We start from the raw sequence: 13,003 nt of genomic DNA, 5'->3' as shown, positions 1-13,003 counted from the left end.
TCAAGATGTTTTCGTGTCAACGGGAACAGGAAGCTCTGAGCCCGGAACCACCCTCTAGAGATGGAAATTCACAGAGGGTAGGGGCGGTGGTGTACAGTACTTTGCAAGCAAGGGCACCTCTGAAATCCCAATATCTCGGTCTGCACGGAGACTGGCACTGCCCTTGAGTGACCTTGGGGGAGGCAGGGGCGCTAGACTTTCCAGGCCCCTGTCATCTCCAGGTTCCTGCTCCCAACACACCCCAGCCCATCAGTCTCCATGCAGCAGCCAGAATATTGTTCCAAACAAACAAAAAAATCTGATCACGTTCATCCTCTGCTTAAAATCCCTCCAGGGGCTCCCCATTGCCCTCAAGATAAATCTTTCCAGGTGGCTGCATGATCTGGCCCCAACCTCCTCCAGCCTCTCTGCCCTCCTTTCGGCCTCTCACGACACATGCTCCAACCAAAGTGGACTTCGTTTAGTTGCTTGAACATCTGCTTCTCCCCCTCTCATCCGCAGTCCTTTCGCCAGACCTATTCCTGCCCAGCCTTCAGTTCTCATCGGGCTGTCACTTCCCCAGCACCTCCCCTGACACCTTAGCCCAGGCCAGTTCCCCGCACGCGGAGTCCCTGTCATCCACTGTCTCACCCTCGTCAACCTGCTTACCACTCCTCGGTTCCCACTTAATATCTGACTGCCCCACAGAAGAAGCTCCGCAGGGTAAAGATCCTAATTATCGTGTTCACCACTCAACCGCCCTCACCAAACACGAATAGAGCGCTGTCAGTGATATGAGTTTGGGGACAGCTCCAAAAAATAGTTGTTGAGGGAATGAATGAATGAATGAAGAAAGGAATCTATCATGCATTAAAACTCTCAGTGCCTCCTCTGGGGCCAACGCATGAAAAAGAATCCTGAAGGTGAGTCTATGCTGGGAAGGAAGGCTAAGGGGCGTCCACGGGGGCCGAGTAAGGAGCAGCCGAATCCCTAGTGTACCCAGGGGACAGATGGGGTCACTGGGCTGGGCAGTCCCACCACTCCTCACCCAGGCCCCAGCGTCCTGGGTCATCCCTTCTGGGCAGCTCAGCATCTGCTTCTTGGCCTCCGAAGCTGGGCCTGAGCCACAGACGTGAAGACAGTCTAGAGAACTTTGGCCAAGAGCCAGCCACAGGGTGTCTGGGGCTCTCTCTCACCTGACGCGCCAGCTGACAGGTGTGAGCGTCTGTGTCTGTGTGTCTGTGCATGTCTGTATATCTGTGTGTGTGCACAGTCAGGCCACGCTCATAACGACCCCAATACACGCCCTCCCATCCACGAAGTCCAGGAGGAAGGAGGACCTGAGTTTTTCTTCGACACCTGCCCAGTGGCCCAGACAGCTGGCCATGGACAAACTGAAGGAACTAGGCACTGACCTCCCTCCAGCCCATCCTGAAAAGCAGCGACATCGCTCAGCCTTTCTCAGGTGGTGGGTCCTGCGCTGGGTAGTGCCCACCTGCCCCTGCCGTTGCCCACCTGCTCCAAGCCCTGGAAGGCGGTCCCCAGGAGCTGCTGCCTTCCTCTTTGTCTCTGCCATGCTCTCGGGTCCTGGCTGCGGGCACACACCAGCAGGCGCGGGCACAGGGGTGGCGCGGCAGTGGAGGAGGTGTTGACCCCCGGGCTCTCTCCCTGCCCGTGGGCTACAATGACCCTCGACCAACGCACCTTCCAGCCATCCTCCCTCCAAACTGCAGTTCTAACGGTTTGAGTTACAGCTCCCTCCCCTCACCCCTGACAGCTCCCACCAGAGTGCTTCACCTCCCCTTGTCGGATTTAACCCAGCTGCACCTTGTAAATAGTTCCTTCTTAATCTCTCTTCACTCACCCCTTCTCAGTGCACCATCTTGTTTTTCTCAGATGCAGATTCCAAAGAGGCCCCAAGTTCCTGCCCTTGAGCAGACTGGAAAGAGCCTTACAGGCCACTCCCACCTGGGCTCCCACACCCTCCTGAACTCCCTGGGGTCAGACTCCCCCTTCCACGAAGAACAGGACAGCCTGGCTGCTACGTAAACTGCTACAGAACCCGTGTCAGCTTCTCCAGAACGCCCGACCCCGTCCCCCCAGCCTCCTCCTTGTGACTCAGCTCCGCTGCCTGATAGGGAAGTAGGATTGCAGCACGGGGGGCGGGGAAGGGGAGCCAGCTCACAAGCTGGAGGGGGCTTTTATAATTAGGATTGACGACACAACCCTGCTCTGCCCTTCATACCCCTTGTGACCTCTTCATCCGGTACATACACAGCTACCCTCCACTCCCCTGCTGCTTCCTCCCCAGATCCTGGTGAGCGAAATATCCATTTCAACCTTGTACCTGTTCACACAGACACATCCATTCACAGACACAGACACATTCACATCCACTTTTCACACATGTACCCACACACACACACATTCACATGTTTACACACACACACAGAGGCAGAGCCCACATTCGAAAAACACACCAAACTCACTTTTACCCCAAGCATCAGTAAAGCCAATGACTCTTAGAGCTGGCTGTCCCCAAGAAGAACATTCGTTCTCGAGCCAGTGGGCCTCACCTAAAGCAGGGAGAGGAGAGAGCAGAGCCGGCATTTCATAGAAGCTCAAAACCCATCAACAGAAAAGCCCGGTGAGATCCCTTGGCCCAGCAAGATCCAACAAGTGTTCCAGCAAACACAATTCACTGAGGTGCTCTGTGAAAAATGAAATTCTGCAGTCCAGGGAGTTTGGGAAACATAGCACACCATATCATCCCCTCTTGAGAATCACAATCCACACTGGCATAGCCAAGGTTCTGAGAGGTCCTAAAGAAAAGATACTTGTTAAAGGTCACTTAACCCAGCATTTCATCAGCTAGATGATGTAGATGGATAGACAGACAGACAGAGAGGCAGATGATAGATGGGAGAGAGAAAGAGAGAGATTGAGATTGATTTTATAGTTACATAAATTCAACAGAACAGACTTTTAAATAACACGGATCCAGACCAACGATTTTCATTTTATAATGAAGACTTGGGGGCTCAGAAAGGGCTTTGCCCAAGGTCACACTGCTGGTAAAAGGCAAAGCTGGTACTAGAACCCAGGCTTCTAATGCTCTTTCCAATAGGCTGTTTCCTTTTCTGTTTAACTTTAACCCCCAGGACTTCTAGTAATCAAAGAGATGGATGCTATTTCCAAAATAGACCCTGGTGCTTGTGACTGCATTCAGTGAATTCACAGGGCTTCCCTCTCAAGTGTGCTCTCTGCTGGGGAAGGCACTCTTTCCTGCATCCCAGACTCCGGGCCCACCGTGGCGGGGTGGCAGCGCCCAGGGCAGGGGCCTGCAGGTGAGGGTGATGTTGAGCCCTGGCTCTGGGTACCTGGATCCTGCTACTCTGCTGGAGCTGGGGAGGCAGACTTCCTGATGTGTGTCCCCAAATGGGAACAGACACTTGCCAGGCTGTCCCCAGGGATGGGGTTGGAGAAAGGAAATCTGGGGCCTGACCTAGGCCTCGGGGCACCGCCTAGGCCTGGCACTGCTTCATGGGGCTCAGCTGCTAGAACCAGATCTGCCTTCCTGCCCCTGCTCCCTGGGCATCTCTGAGCTCCTGCAGCCACAGCGACCTCTACCCCACCGCATGCTCATGGTCCAGAAAGAGGCACGTTCCCCTCAGTGGACGCTCAATGTCCACTGCTGCCCCCAACTATCACTGTTACATGGCTACTTAATGCCTCACGCAGACACATCCTGTCTCCGTACAGCGCCTTCAGGATTGCTGGGTGCAGAGCAGGCCCTAATCTCTGCTAGCTTCCCAGGGACGAGGGCTGGGCTCTGCAGGGCACACACATGGATGGAAGAGTGCCTGGCAGGGTGTTCGGGGTTTGTAGCAACTCACCATGTCCAACAGCAAGATGAATTCCTGTTGGATATCTGTGGCATCAGGCAGAGAGTCATGGGGAGGAGCAGACTCGAGGGACCCCCAGGAAACCACAGAGCCAGCCTGCTTTTCAGGGTCTCAGTCCCCCCCACCACACAATATGGGAGTTGAGGATGTAGGTGGACCCTTCTAGCTCTAAAACTCTGATGCGATTCTATTATAGAATCATAGAGAGGGGAAAGCCTAAGCCACTTTCTTGTCATTCTCTTCTCCAGCCCTTTAGCACAGAAGAAATTGAACAAAGACTTGCAGGGAGGATGTAGCACTGGCGGCCAGGCTCAAACAAGGCTGCCCCTCCCCCAACTCCAGGCACCTTGTGGGAGTGTATCTGGCAAGACACACTTCAGACCCCAAAGCCAGTGGGTTTTTTTTTTTTAATTTATTTTTATTTATTTATTTATTTATTTATGGCTGTGTTGGGTCTTCGTTTCGTTGCGAGGGCTTTCTCTAGTTGCGGCAAGCGGGGGACACTCTTCATCTCAGTGCGCGGGCCTCTCACTATCTCGGCCTCTCTTGTTGCGGAGCACAGGCTCCAGACGCGCAGGCTCAGCAACTGTGGCTCACGGGCCTAGTCGCTCCGCGGCATGTGGGATCTTCCCAGACCAGGGTTCGAACCTGTGTCCCTTGCATTGGCAGGCAGATTCTCAACCACTGCGCCACCAGGGAAGCCCAAGCCAGTGGTTTTTGATGCCCCAACCAAAGTCACATAAAATAGAAGACTCCACCGCAGTGACAGGCCCAGATAATCAGGATCAGGTATGGACAGGAAGCTGTAGGGTGACCGTCTCATCTCCTGATTTTTAGGCTGAGAGCCTGAGTGAGCCATTTATCTTCCTCAAATCCCCTCCCCACCCCAGACCTTTTAGACTGTGGCTTGAGCCCTCTGCAGTGAACAAACAGGGATGCCCCCAGCATCCTAGCCTGGGCTCCAGCCCTCTCTCCCCCACTTTCCCCAGGCCCCATCCATCTCTGAGGCTTCTCTGCAGCTGAAATGGAGGGGGGGGGGGGATATGAAACCAGAGGCCTGCCCTCTGTGGCACCAATGCCCACACTTCCCCCTTTGCCAGGGAGCAGGGCCACTTCCCTGAAGACGGAGCAGAACAGAGAGTTAATAGCAAGCAGTGTTTGTATCTGCCCCGTGTCTGGGACACACAGCCCAGTTCCTGGGGACCTGCCAGGGTGGCCTACTGTCTGGCACTGTTTGCCTTTGGGGCAATGGGTGCCTTGAGCAGGAGGGACAAGGAGGCTGCAGTGGGGGTGGGGAGCAGGGCACAGCCCGAGACCAGGCAGCCTTGGTGCCAAAGGCCATGGCTTCTGCCTCCCTTCCAAGCAAGGGTCGCTGGAGCCAAGGGCCTGCCCACCATCCTCTCTTCAGTATCAGAGGACCCTGATGATGGTGGAAACTCCTTCCCACCTCTAACAAAACCCCTCAGAACCATGGTCTTCCTTCTCCCAGGCCCCTCAAAGCCCAGATAACTTCTCAGGGCTCTACCCTCCCTAATAAGATAAGGAGATGCTGCAGGTGCTGCCCAGAGGGAACACCTGGAGGAGAGCTGAAGCCCTGCTTCTGGGGGCGTCCAGAGCTGGGCTGCACCTGTGTTGTAGGCAGCTGGCCTTACAAACCCATCTTCCCCCAAACTGTGACCTGTCACTTCTGACTGCCCCTCAAACCCAGCTCCTGGGGCAGTGTCTCTCCTTCACCAGCGCAGCGTCTGATTATACACATCCAAGAACTATTCCGCTCTTGGTCAGCTGCTTCTAACTGAATGTCACCCAGAGCTGTGGGAACCCTAAGCAGTCACTTCCTCTGGGAAGATGAGGGGCTGGATTCCTGGATCTCTAAGGACACTTCCAGCTTCAAAGTGCCATACCCATAACCACAGGGCAGGGGTCTTAAGCCCTCCTGGACATCAGGACAGAACTTGATATTACAGGAATGCAACAGGAAGGACCCCAGCCTTCTGCCAGAGACAATGCAAGCCACCAACTAATACATGGTTCCCTTTAGGTGTTTATACCACACTTGGTGCATATACCATACTATGGGCTATATACCACATGTCGTATATCATCACACTGTAAGGTGTGGTACACATTTTGGAGTATATGGCACACTTTGTGCATGTACCATACTTGGGGGATATATACATTTTGAGGTATAACACACTTTAGGGCATAAAGACACTTTACAGCATGTACACACTTTGTGTATATCTCCACACTTGGGATATATCCCATGCTCTGTGGATACAGCACACCTTGTGTAGAGACCTCACTTCTGGGAGCATTCTGCAAAGTGTCAGTGACGTAACTCCGGCATGGCTCCAGGGTGAAGAGTACAGACCCTAGAACCTGATGATGCTGCATGCAGTGCACTCCCACCACTGTGGTTAACCTTGAGCAAATCACTTGTCCTCTGAGACTCAGTTTCCTCACCTGTTAAATGGGGATCATAATAGTACTTACCTCATGGGGTTTGGGGGACGATTAAATGAAACGGAGCTTATTACAGACTTACCATCATGCCTAGCACAGGAGAAACACACGGTAAATGGCAGCTTTGTTATTGCTTGTACTTTTAAAGGTGTTTTATAATACATAGGTATCTTGGAATTTCCAATATACATAAATTCAGACATTCTCAGAGTCTTAATGCTTTTGAAAACTCAGATAACAGACAGACCATTTAATTCATATTTATTTCACATTTGATCTGTAAACTTTTTACTTAAAAAAAAAATTCCACTGTCATTAGCAACATGTGCTGACATTAGTTTTTCTGTAGTGAAATAAGAGCACAGGCCTTAAAGAGTCTCTGTCTAAAACATGGGGAAACTTGGATGTAAACAAGGTCTCCACCCTCCTCCCTTGACTTTGGGAGTTCATTAATGACTTGATCTCAACCAGAAAAACAGGGAGGAAAAAATGGACAACACTTTGATAACTAAGAGCTCTTGGGGCAGGAACTGTACAGTTTGGCAGGCCCATTTGTCTCTTCAAACTGTTTACCTTGGGCAAATTGTATCAGGTTTGCTTCTTCCACATAATTTCCACTTCTCCGTGTCTAAAAACAGCAGGTAAAAGATTCCCCACAGTCAGCACTTTGGGGGAGGGAGGGGTGCACATACATACAAGATGGAAACATACATATTTTTCAAGCAGTGGCCCCCGAGGAAAGGAGGGAGGGGACACTGGAAAGAGAAGGTTTTAAAGTGAGGTACTGGGCGAAGAAGGATGCATCAGAGGATAATGGCTTTATACACAGGGCTGCTGCAAGGCAGAAAGGTTCATTTACTTCTGTCTTGGTCCATTATTGTAATATTTACATAGGAAAAGGCAATTATGCTGTTAGGCACAGGGGAAAAAATGGACAGAAATCTTTTCCCCCTCAGGAAATCTCAAAGCAGGTCCAGTCCCAAGGGACAGTCACCAGTTGCTGGTGAAAAGGACACAGAGGGAGGTAATGACAACAGAAAAGGGCTCACATTGCAAAGAGGCTTGCCCTGAGCTAGCCACAATGTGTCTGCCTGGAGAGCATCTCCAACAGCCAGGATGCCAACATCAAAAGCCAAGCGACATTGCGGACAACGTGTACTATCAAAAATAGTGTATATTTACAAGGGGGCGATGGGAGGGCGGGCAGGGCTGCCCTGAGCTTTTGTTTAAAAATAGAGTCGGGGGAGGAGGAGAGCCAGGGCTGGGTACCTCCATCTATTAACCCTTTGTGAGCCATCCCCTCTGGGCTCTCGTGCTTGCTCTGAACCACGGTGAGAGCTGGACCCAGGGGAGGTGAAAATACTTTTAGGAAACAATACTGATTTGGGGGCCCGCCCAAGAACCCAGGAAGATGCTCTGAGTGAGGAGCGGCCCTAAGAACAATTGGGGGGGGCGTGTGCCCCCACGGTCCCCCACCCACCCCCAGCCAGTACTTTTCTCTGGTAGGAGAGTGCAGATGCCGGCAGGGCGCCGCAGAGCAACCCTCGGGCCAAGAAACTAGGAATAGGCAGGACCCGGGTTCGAAGAGCTGGGACTGCGTAGACGCGCCCCTGGATCCCAGCGGCCGCTGTCTGCGCGAGTCTGTTCGCGGGGCGCGGACTCCGCGCTCACACGATCCGCTTCCTGTCCACCCGGCAAAGGATCTTCTTGAAGGCGCGGCGGAAGTCGTGATTGAAGATGGTGTAGATGACCGGGTTCAGCGAGCTGTTGCAGTAGCCGAACCAGAAAAAGAACTTGAAGAGCGTGCGCGGCACCGAGCAGCCGACGGCCGTGAGCGTGTAGGTGAAGAAGAAGGGGAACCAGCACGCCACGAACACGCCGATGACCACCGCCAACACGAAGGTGAAGCGCTTCTCGCGGTTCTGCCGCCCGCGCCAGCGCGACGCCTTGGCGCCTCCGCCGCGCTCCTCCCCGTGACCGGCCGCGGGTGCCCCCGGCCCCGTCGCCCCTGGCCCGCGCCGCGGCAGGCTGTCCCCGGGCTTCACCTGGATCGCCCGGGCCTTACCCTTGGCCCGGGGGCCGCGCTCGGACCTGCGGGTCTCCGGGGGCCGCTCGGCGTGCTCGGACGAGGAGCTCTCCTCGAGGTCCAGCGCGTCGGCCTCCCGCGGCCCTGCCGGCGTGGGCTCCCCCGGGGCACCGTTGAGCTGGGCCGGCAGCGACTCCGCCTCGGCGCCCACGGGGCCCACGCCGCGCTCCGGGCCCAAGCCGTTGGGTCTGCGCTTGGCGCCCCCCGGCAGCTTGGCGGCGGCATCAGGACCCCTGCGACTGGGCGGCACGCGGGTGCGGCGCTTGGCGATCTGGTAAATGCGCACGTAGACCAGGATCATGATGAGGCAGGGCGCGAAGAAGGAGCCGATGCACGACGAGATGACGTACCACTTCTGGTCGTTGATCTCGCAGCGCGGTTCGGCCGGCTGCTGGCCACCACTGCCTCCCTTCTTCTCGATGGAGATGAGCGGCGGGAAGGAGATGACGGCCGAGATGACCCACACGGTGACGATGATGGCCTTGATGCGGCGTGGCGTGCGCTTCAGGTTGTACTCTATGGCCTGGGTGATGGACCAGTAACGATCCAGGCTGATGGCGCACAGGTGCACGATGGACGACGTGCAGAAGAGCACGTCGAGCGCCAGGTAGATCTCACACCACGCCTTGCCGAAGTACCAGTAGCCCATGACCTCGTTGGCCAGCGAGAAGGGGATGACAAGCGTGGCCACCAGGATGTCGGCCGAGGCCAGAGACACCAGGAAGAGGTTCTGGGGCGCCTTGAGCGCGCGGCTTGTGAACACGGCAATGATGACAAGCACGTTACCGAACACCGTGAACAGCATGAGCAGGCCGGCCAGGCACACCAGCGTCAGCGTCACCTGCAGGGAGTAGGGGGTGGCCCGGGCGCCACCCCCCGGGGCCTCGGTCCCGTTCCAGCTAGCGTTGCTCGCGTCCGGCTGCAGGGAGCCCATGGGCGCGAAGCTGCCTTCGGCCAGCGGCTGCTCCTGGCGGAACATGAACGCGGGTGCCCGCTCGCCTGGGCCTGCTGCCAGCTGCCTTCCGGCCGCTGCCCGTTGGTCCTCCTCTTCCTCCTGCGCCCCGCTCGCCCCGCCGCGCCTCACATGGAGAAGCGGCCTCTGGGAGGCCGAGCCCGAGCTGGGGGACCGCTAACGGCCCATGGGCCCGGCTCCCGCGAACCGCGCCCGGCCCGCGCTTCGAGCGCTCGGGGTCGGCGCCTTCTCGCTCCCAGCTCCTAAGCACAGCCAAGTTTTATTTCTAAGCGGCGGGAGAGAGTAGGTCGAGCCGATGAGGAAAGAGAGATTTATTCTTCAAGAAGAGAGAACAAAAATCATCGGTGGCCTGATGACTTGGAAGGATAAGAGGAAATTAAATATATCTCTATCTATATCTTTGACTCTTGAGCCTGAGCGAAAGCAAGAGGTCTTACCGTGTGCGGGGCCCGCCCCCACCCCGAGAGGCAGCCGAGGGGTGCTGATGCTGGCTTGGGGTCCTATGTCTGTCTCCTTACATCCCCGAAGCGATTACCGACTCTCTCGCTTCCCCCAGACGCTGCGGGGCTGGCGAGGCCCGGGCTGGGGCCAGGGTGCGGACTCTGCCGCCTCTCGGAGCGCCGCGGGACTTCCAAAGTTGCGTGCCCTGCAGGGGCTGGGGCGCAGCGCGCGGAGCTCGGAGGCGGCGGCGGGGTGAGGGGTGTGCGGGCCGCATGAAGGCGCCCCCGTCCTCAGGCGGGCCCAGGCGGGTGGGCGATCGGCCCTCCAGGAGCCGCGGCCGAGGCAGGGGGGTCTCCTGGGCGTCGGCCCGGCGAGCTTCGGGCGCTGAGCGCGACGGGACAGCTGGGGTCCGAGGGCAGCGTGAGCTGGGGCAGGAGCGCAGGTCTTGGGGGAGAAGGTGCTGGGGGTGGCCGGGCGGCGGCGCGCCGGCTGCTGGGCGTCTGCACGGAAGCTGGGGCCGGTGCTTCTCCGTGGCGCTCACGGTGGACTCGTTTTATAGCCCCAGGATCAAGCCGGCGTTGCCGAGCAGCCGGCGTCACCCCCACGTGGGAAGCCGACCCTCCCCCGCCCCTTGCGCCTCCCCTCCGCGGGTCTGGAGCCCGCGCCGGGCGCCGGACCCACTGGAACCCCGGCCCCCTGGCAAAACTGGCCCTTTGGGGAGGCGGGTACCTTAACCGAGGGATTTAAAGAGAGTGCCCGGGGAGTGGGGAGCGGTCCCTGCTGGGAATTGGCCAAGCATCTCTGGGACCGCCGAGCAGAACGCGTCGGGCACCCGGGAGTGCCCACATCGAGCTGAGTGGGACTCGGGAGGAAAGGGTGGGGGACCCCCGGCCGAATCGGGAGAAGCAACCACCGGTACGGGTCGCATCCGGAGCAGCCCCGCCCTGGGCCGGGCCACACTTTTCCGCAAGTGCTCCTGGCAGCGGGGCGAGTGGGGCTGGTGAGAGAGGAAGGCGCACGTCAGGATCCAACCCCTGGGGCGAAATGGGAAGCATCCCCCGGGGAGCGGGCCCCGCCTGAGTTCAGAGCTCCGCTCTGGGGAGAAACGGCCACTTGTAGTCCCAGCTGCAGAGCTGTCTGAGAGACACTAGCAGGCCGGATCTGAACCGCGCCCCCTAGACCGCGGTGAGGAGGGGTCCTGGAGCGGTGGCCGCGCGCGGCGGCAGAGCGAGGGCGCACTGACATCTGCCGGCCGCTTGCCGTCACCGCTTTGAAGCTACAGGCCAGCGCCTGTACCCTACTCCCGCCCCTGCAGTCCTTTGCCTACAGAGCCTTCTCCCATCTCAGGACAAATTTGTGTCCAAGCTCAGGAAAAAAGAACCCAGATTTCTAATTGCACTTTGTCATGTTGCAGAAATCTTCCTAAAGCATACACTCTTGTGTGTGTACCGTCTCCCCCAGCGAGAGTGAGGATTGGTCTGATAAAGTCACATCAGGAAGGGCGCTGCAGGCAACAGAGCGCAGGACTGGCATCCCCACCCCCGACCGGCACAGGGCAGCCCACCCTTCCCACAGATCGGAGAGGCCTGGATTCTGCCTGGCTGGTTGCTCTGCTCTGGCCTTCTCTGAACCATTGTGTCTTTGTTGAGGCCGGAAAGCTAGACTCCACCCCCCTCCACACCTCCATTTCAGATGCACACACGCGGCGTCTTTCAGTAAGGGGAGGATGCCGGCCAAGAGAAGAGAGAATATTTTCTATGTCCTCTCTGATAGGAATAGCATGGAGTGGGGGTGAGTGCAGTTTTCCTCTGCCTGCTAGATGTCCTGAGATAGATTTTAACGGCTGCTAGAGTACCAGCTTGCATTGTGCTAGCTGCACTTTTCAAATAAACAGCAGGCAGTTTAAGGGTGAAGCCCAGGAGGATAGGAACTGTCAGCAGGAGAAGGTTCGACCTAAAGAAAAATTGTCTTATTTAAGGACCTACTAAACCGAAATACCTTAATGTAGTCAACTAAGCCGGAAGTTCCAAGGATTGAGCAGATTGCCTCTCTGCCCAGCAGGTTTCGGGCTCAGGGGCCGAGGACTAGATTAAGGACCTTGAGCATCACCCTCAATACCAGCTGATGTCTACAGCCCCCACCAGTGATACAGGCCAGTGATACAGCGATTGATGCTGTTGCTCTTGATGTAGATAGTCCTGAAGTCTGTACTTTTCAAAGTACTTCACAGGTGTCTCGTGTGACTTGAGTACGTTTATCTCCCGATTTTTGCTCCAGTGGGATGACCTCCCTTTCCAGTCTTAATTCTGAAGAGCCTTTCTAATCCCCTTTTCTGGAGCATCTAAAGAAAGTTAAGGCAGAATTTCCTCCCTCTGTTGAGTCCATTCTTTTCCATCTTCTAACCAATTCTCAGCTCTGTTTATTCTGTCAGGGGGCAGAGACATTGCACTAGGCTCAGTTGGAAATGTGGTTACACTCACCTTTGCACAGAAACTAGGAGCCCCAAACCTCAAGTATGAATGCTAAGAGAGCCAAAAACCAAAGCCCATGGCAATCTGGACTTCACTGTGTTGTTCCCAGACCTTAGGGACTGAGTTTTGAGAGGCCATCAACTCCCATCTCCACACCAGCTGCTGACACACATCTCTCCTTCCTATCTCATTTCAGAAGCAAAAAGGGAAATGAAAACAGAGGCCACAGTGTTTTCCTTTCTTGGAATCTCTGCTGCTAGCCTGTGTATGACACCTCTTGTCACATTTTCTGAATGCTTCCCAAACAGCCAGTCATTTTCTTAATTCCTGGGTTTGGAAACTTTTCTCCTAAAATGGAAACAGGCTTTTCAAAGAGCTAGGGTCTCGGAGGCCAATACACCACAATTATTAATAATAACAATAGCTGCCTTTTGTTAAGTTCCTAGTACGCAACACGTCCAGGGCTATATACAGAGCCCTCTTATATGCAGAGTTCTTCCTCTTGATACACGTATCTTATCACCAAAGGCTCTGCCTCCTTAGTTTGACACTCATGGTCAGTATCTCTGAGCTTAAAAAGCTGTATGGGGCTTCCCTGGTGGCGCAGTGGTTGAGAATCTGCCTGCCAATGCAGGGGACACGGGTTCGAGCCCTGGTCTGGGAAGATCACACATGCCGC

General features: G+C 55.8%; 1 protein-coding gene across 1 annotated transcript; it reads right to left on the bottom strand.

The window, feature by feature from the left end:
* Positions 1 to 8,020: 8,020 nt before the first annotated feature.
* Positions 8,021 to 9,447, bottom strand: ADRA2A (adrenoceptor alpha 2A). Its single transcript, XM_068549047.1, has one exon. The coding sequence runs from the start codon at positions 9,416 to 9,418 to the stop codon at positions 8,021 to 8,023; it is 1,398 nt and encodes a 465-aa protein (XP_068405148.1). The 5' UTR covers positions 9,419 to 9,447.
* Between the last annotated feature and the right edge of the window lie 3,556 nt (positions 9,448 to 13,003).

The sequence above is a fragment of the Eschrichtius robustus genome, chromosome 7 (assembly GCF_028021215.1).
Source record: "Eschrichtius robustus isolate mEscRob2 chromosome 7, mEscRob2.pri, whole genome shotgun sequence".
NCBI lineage: Eukaryota > Metazoa > Chordata > Mammalia > Artiodactyla > Eschrichtiidae > Eschrichtius > Eschrichtius robustus.
The sequence above is the reverse complement of the archived record's forward strand: the minus strand, read 5'-3'. Positions and strand labels throughout refer to the sequence as shown.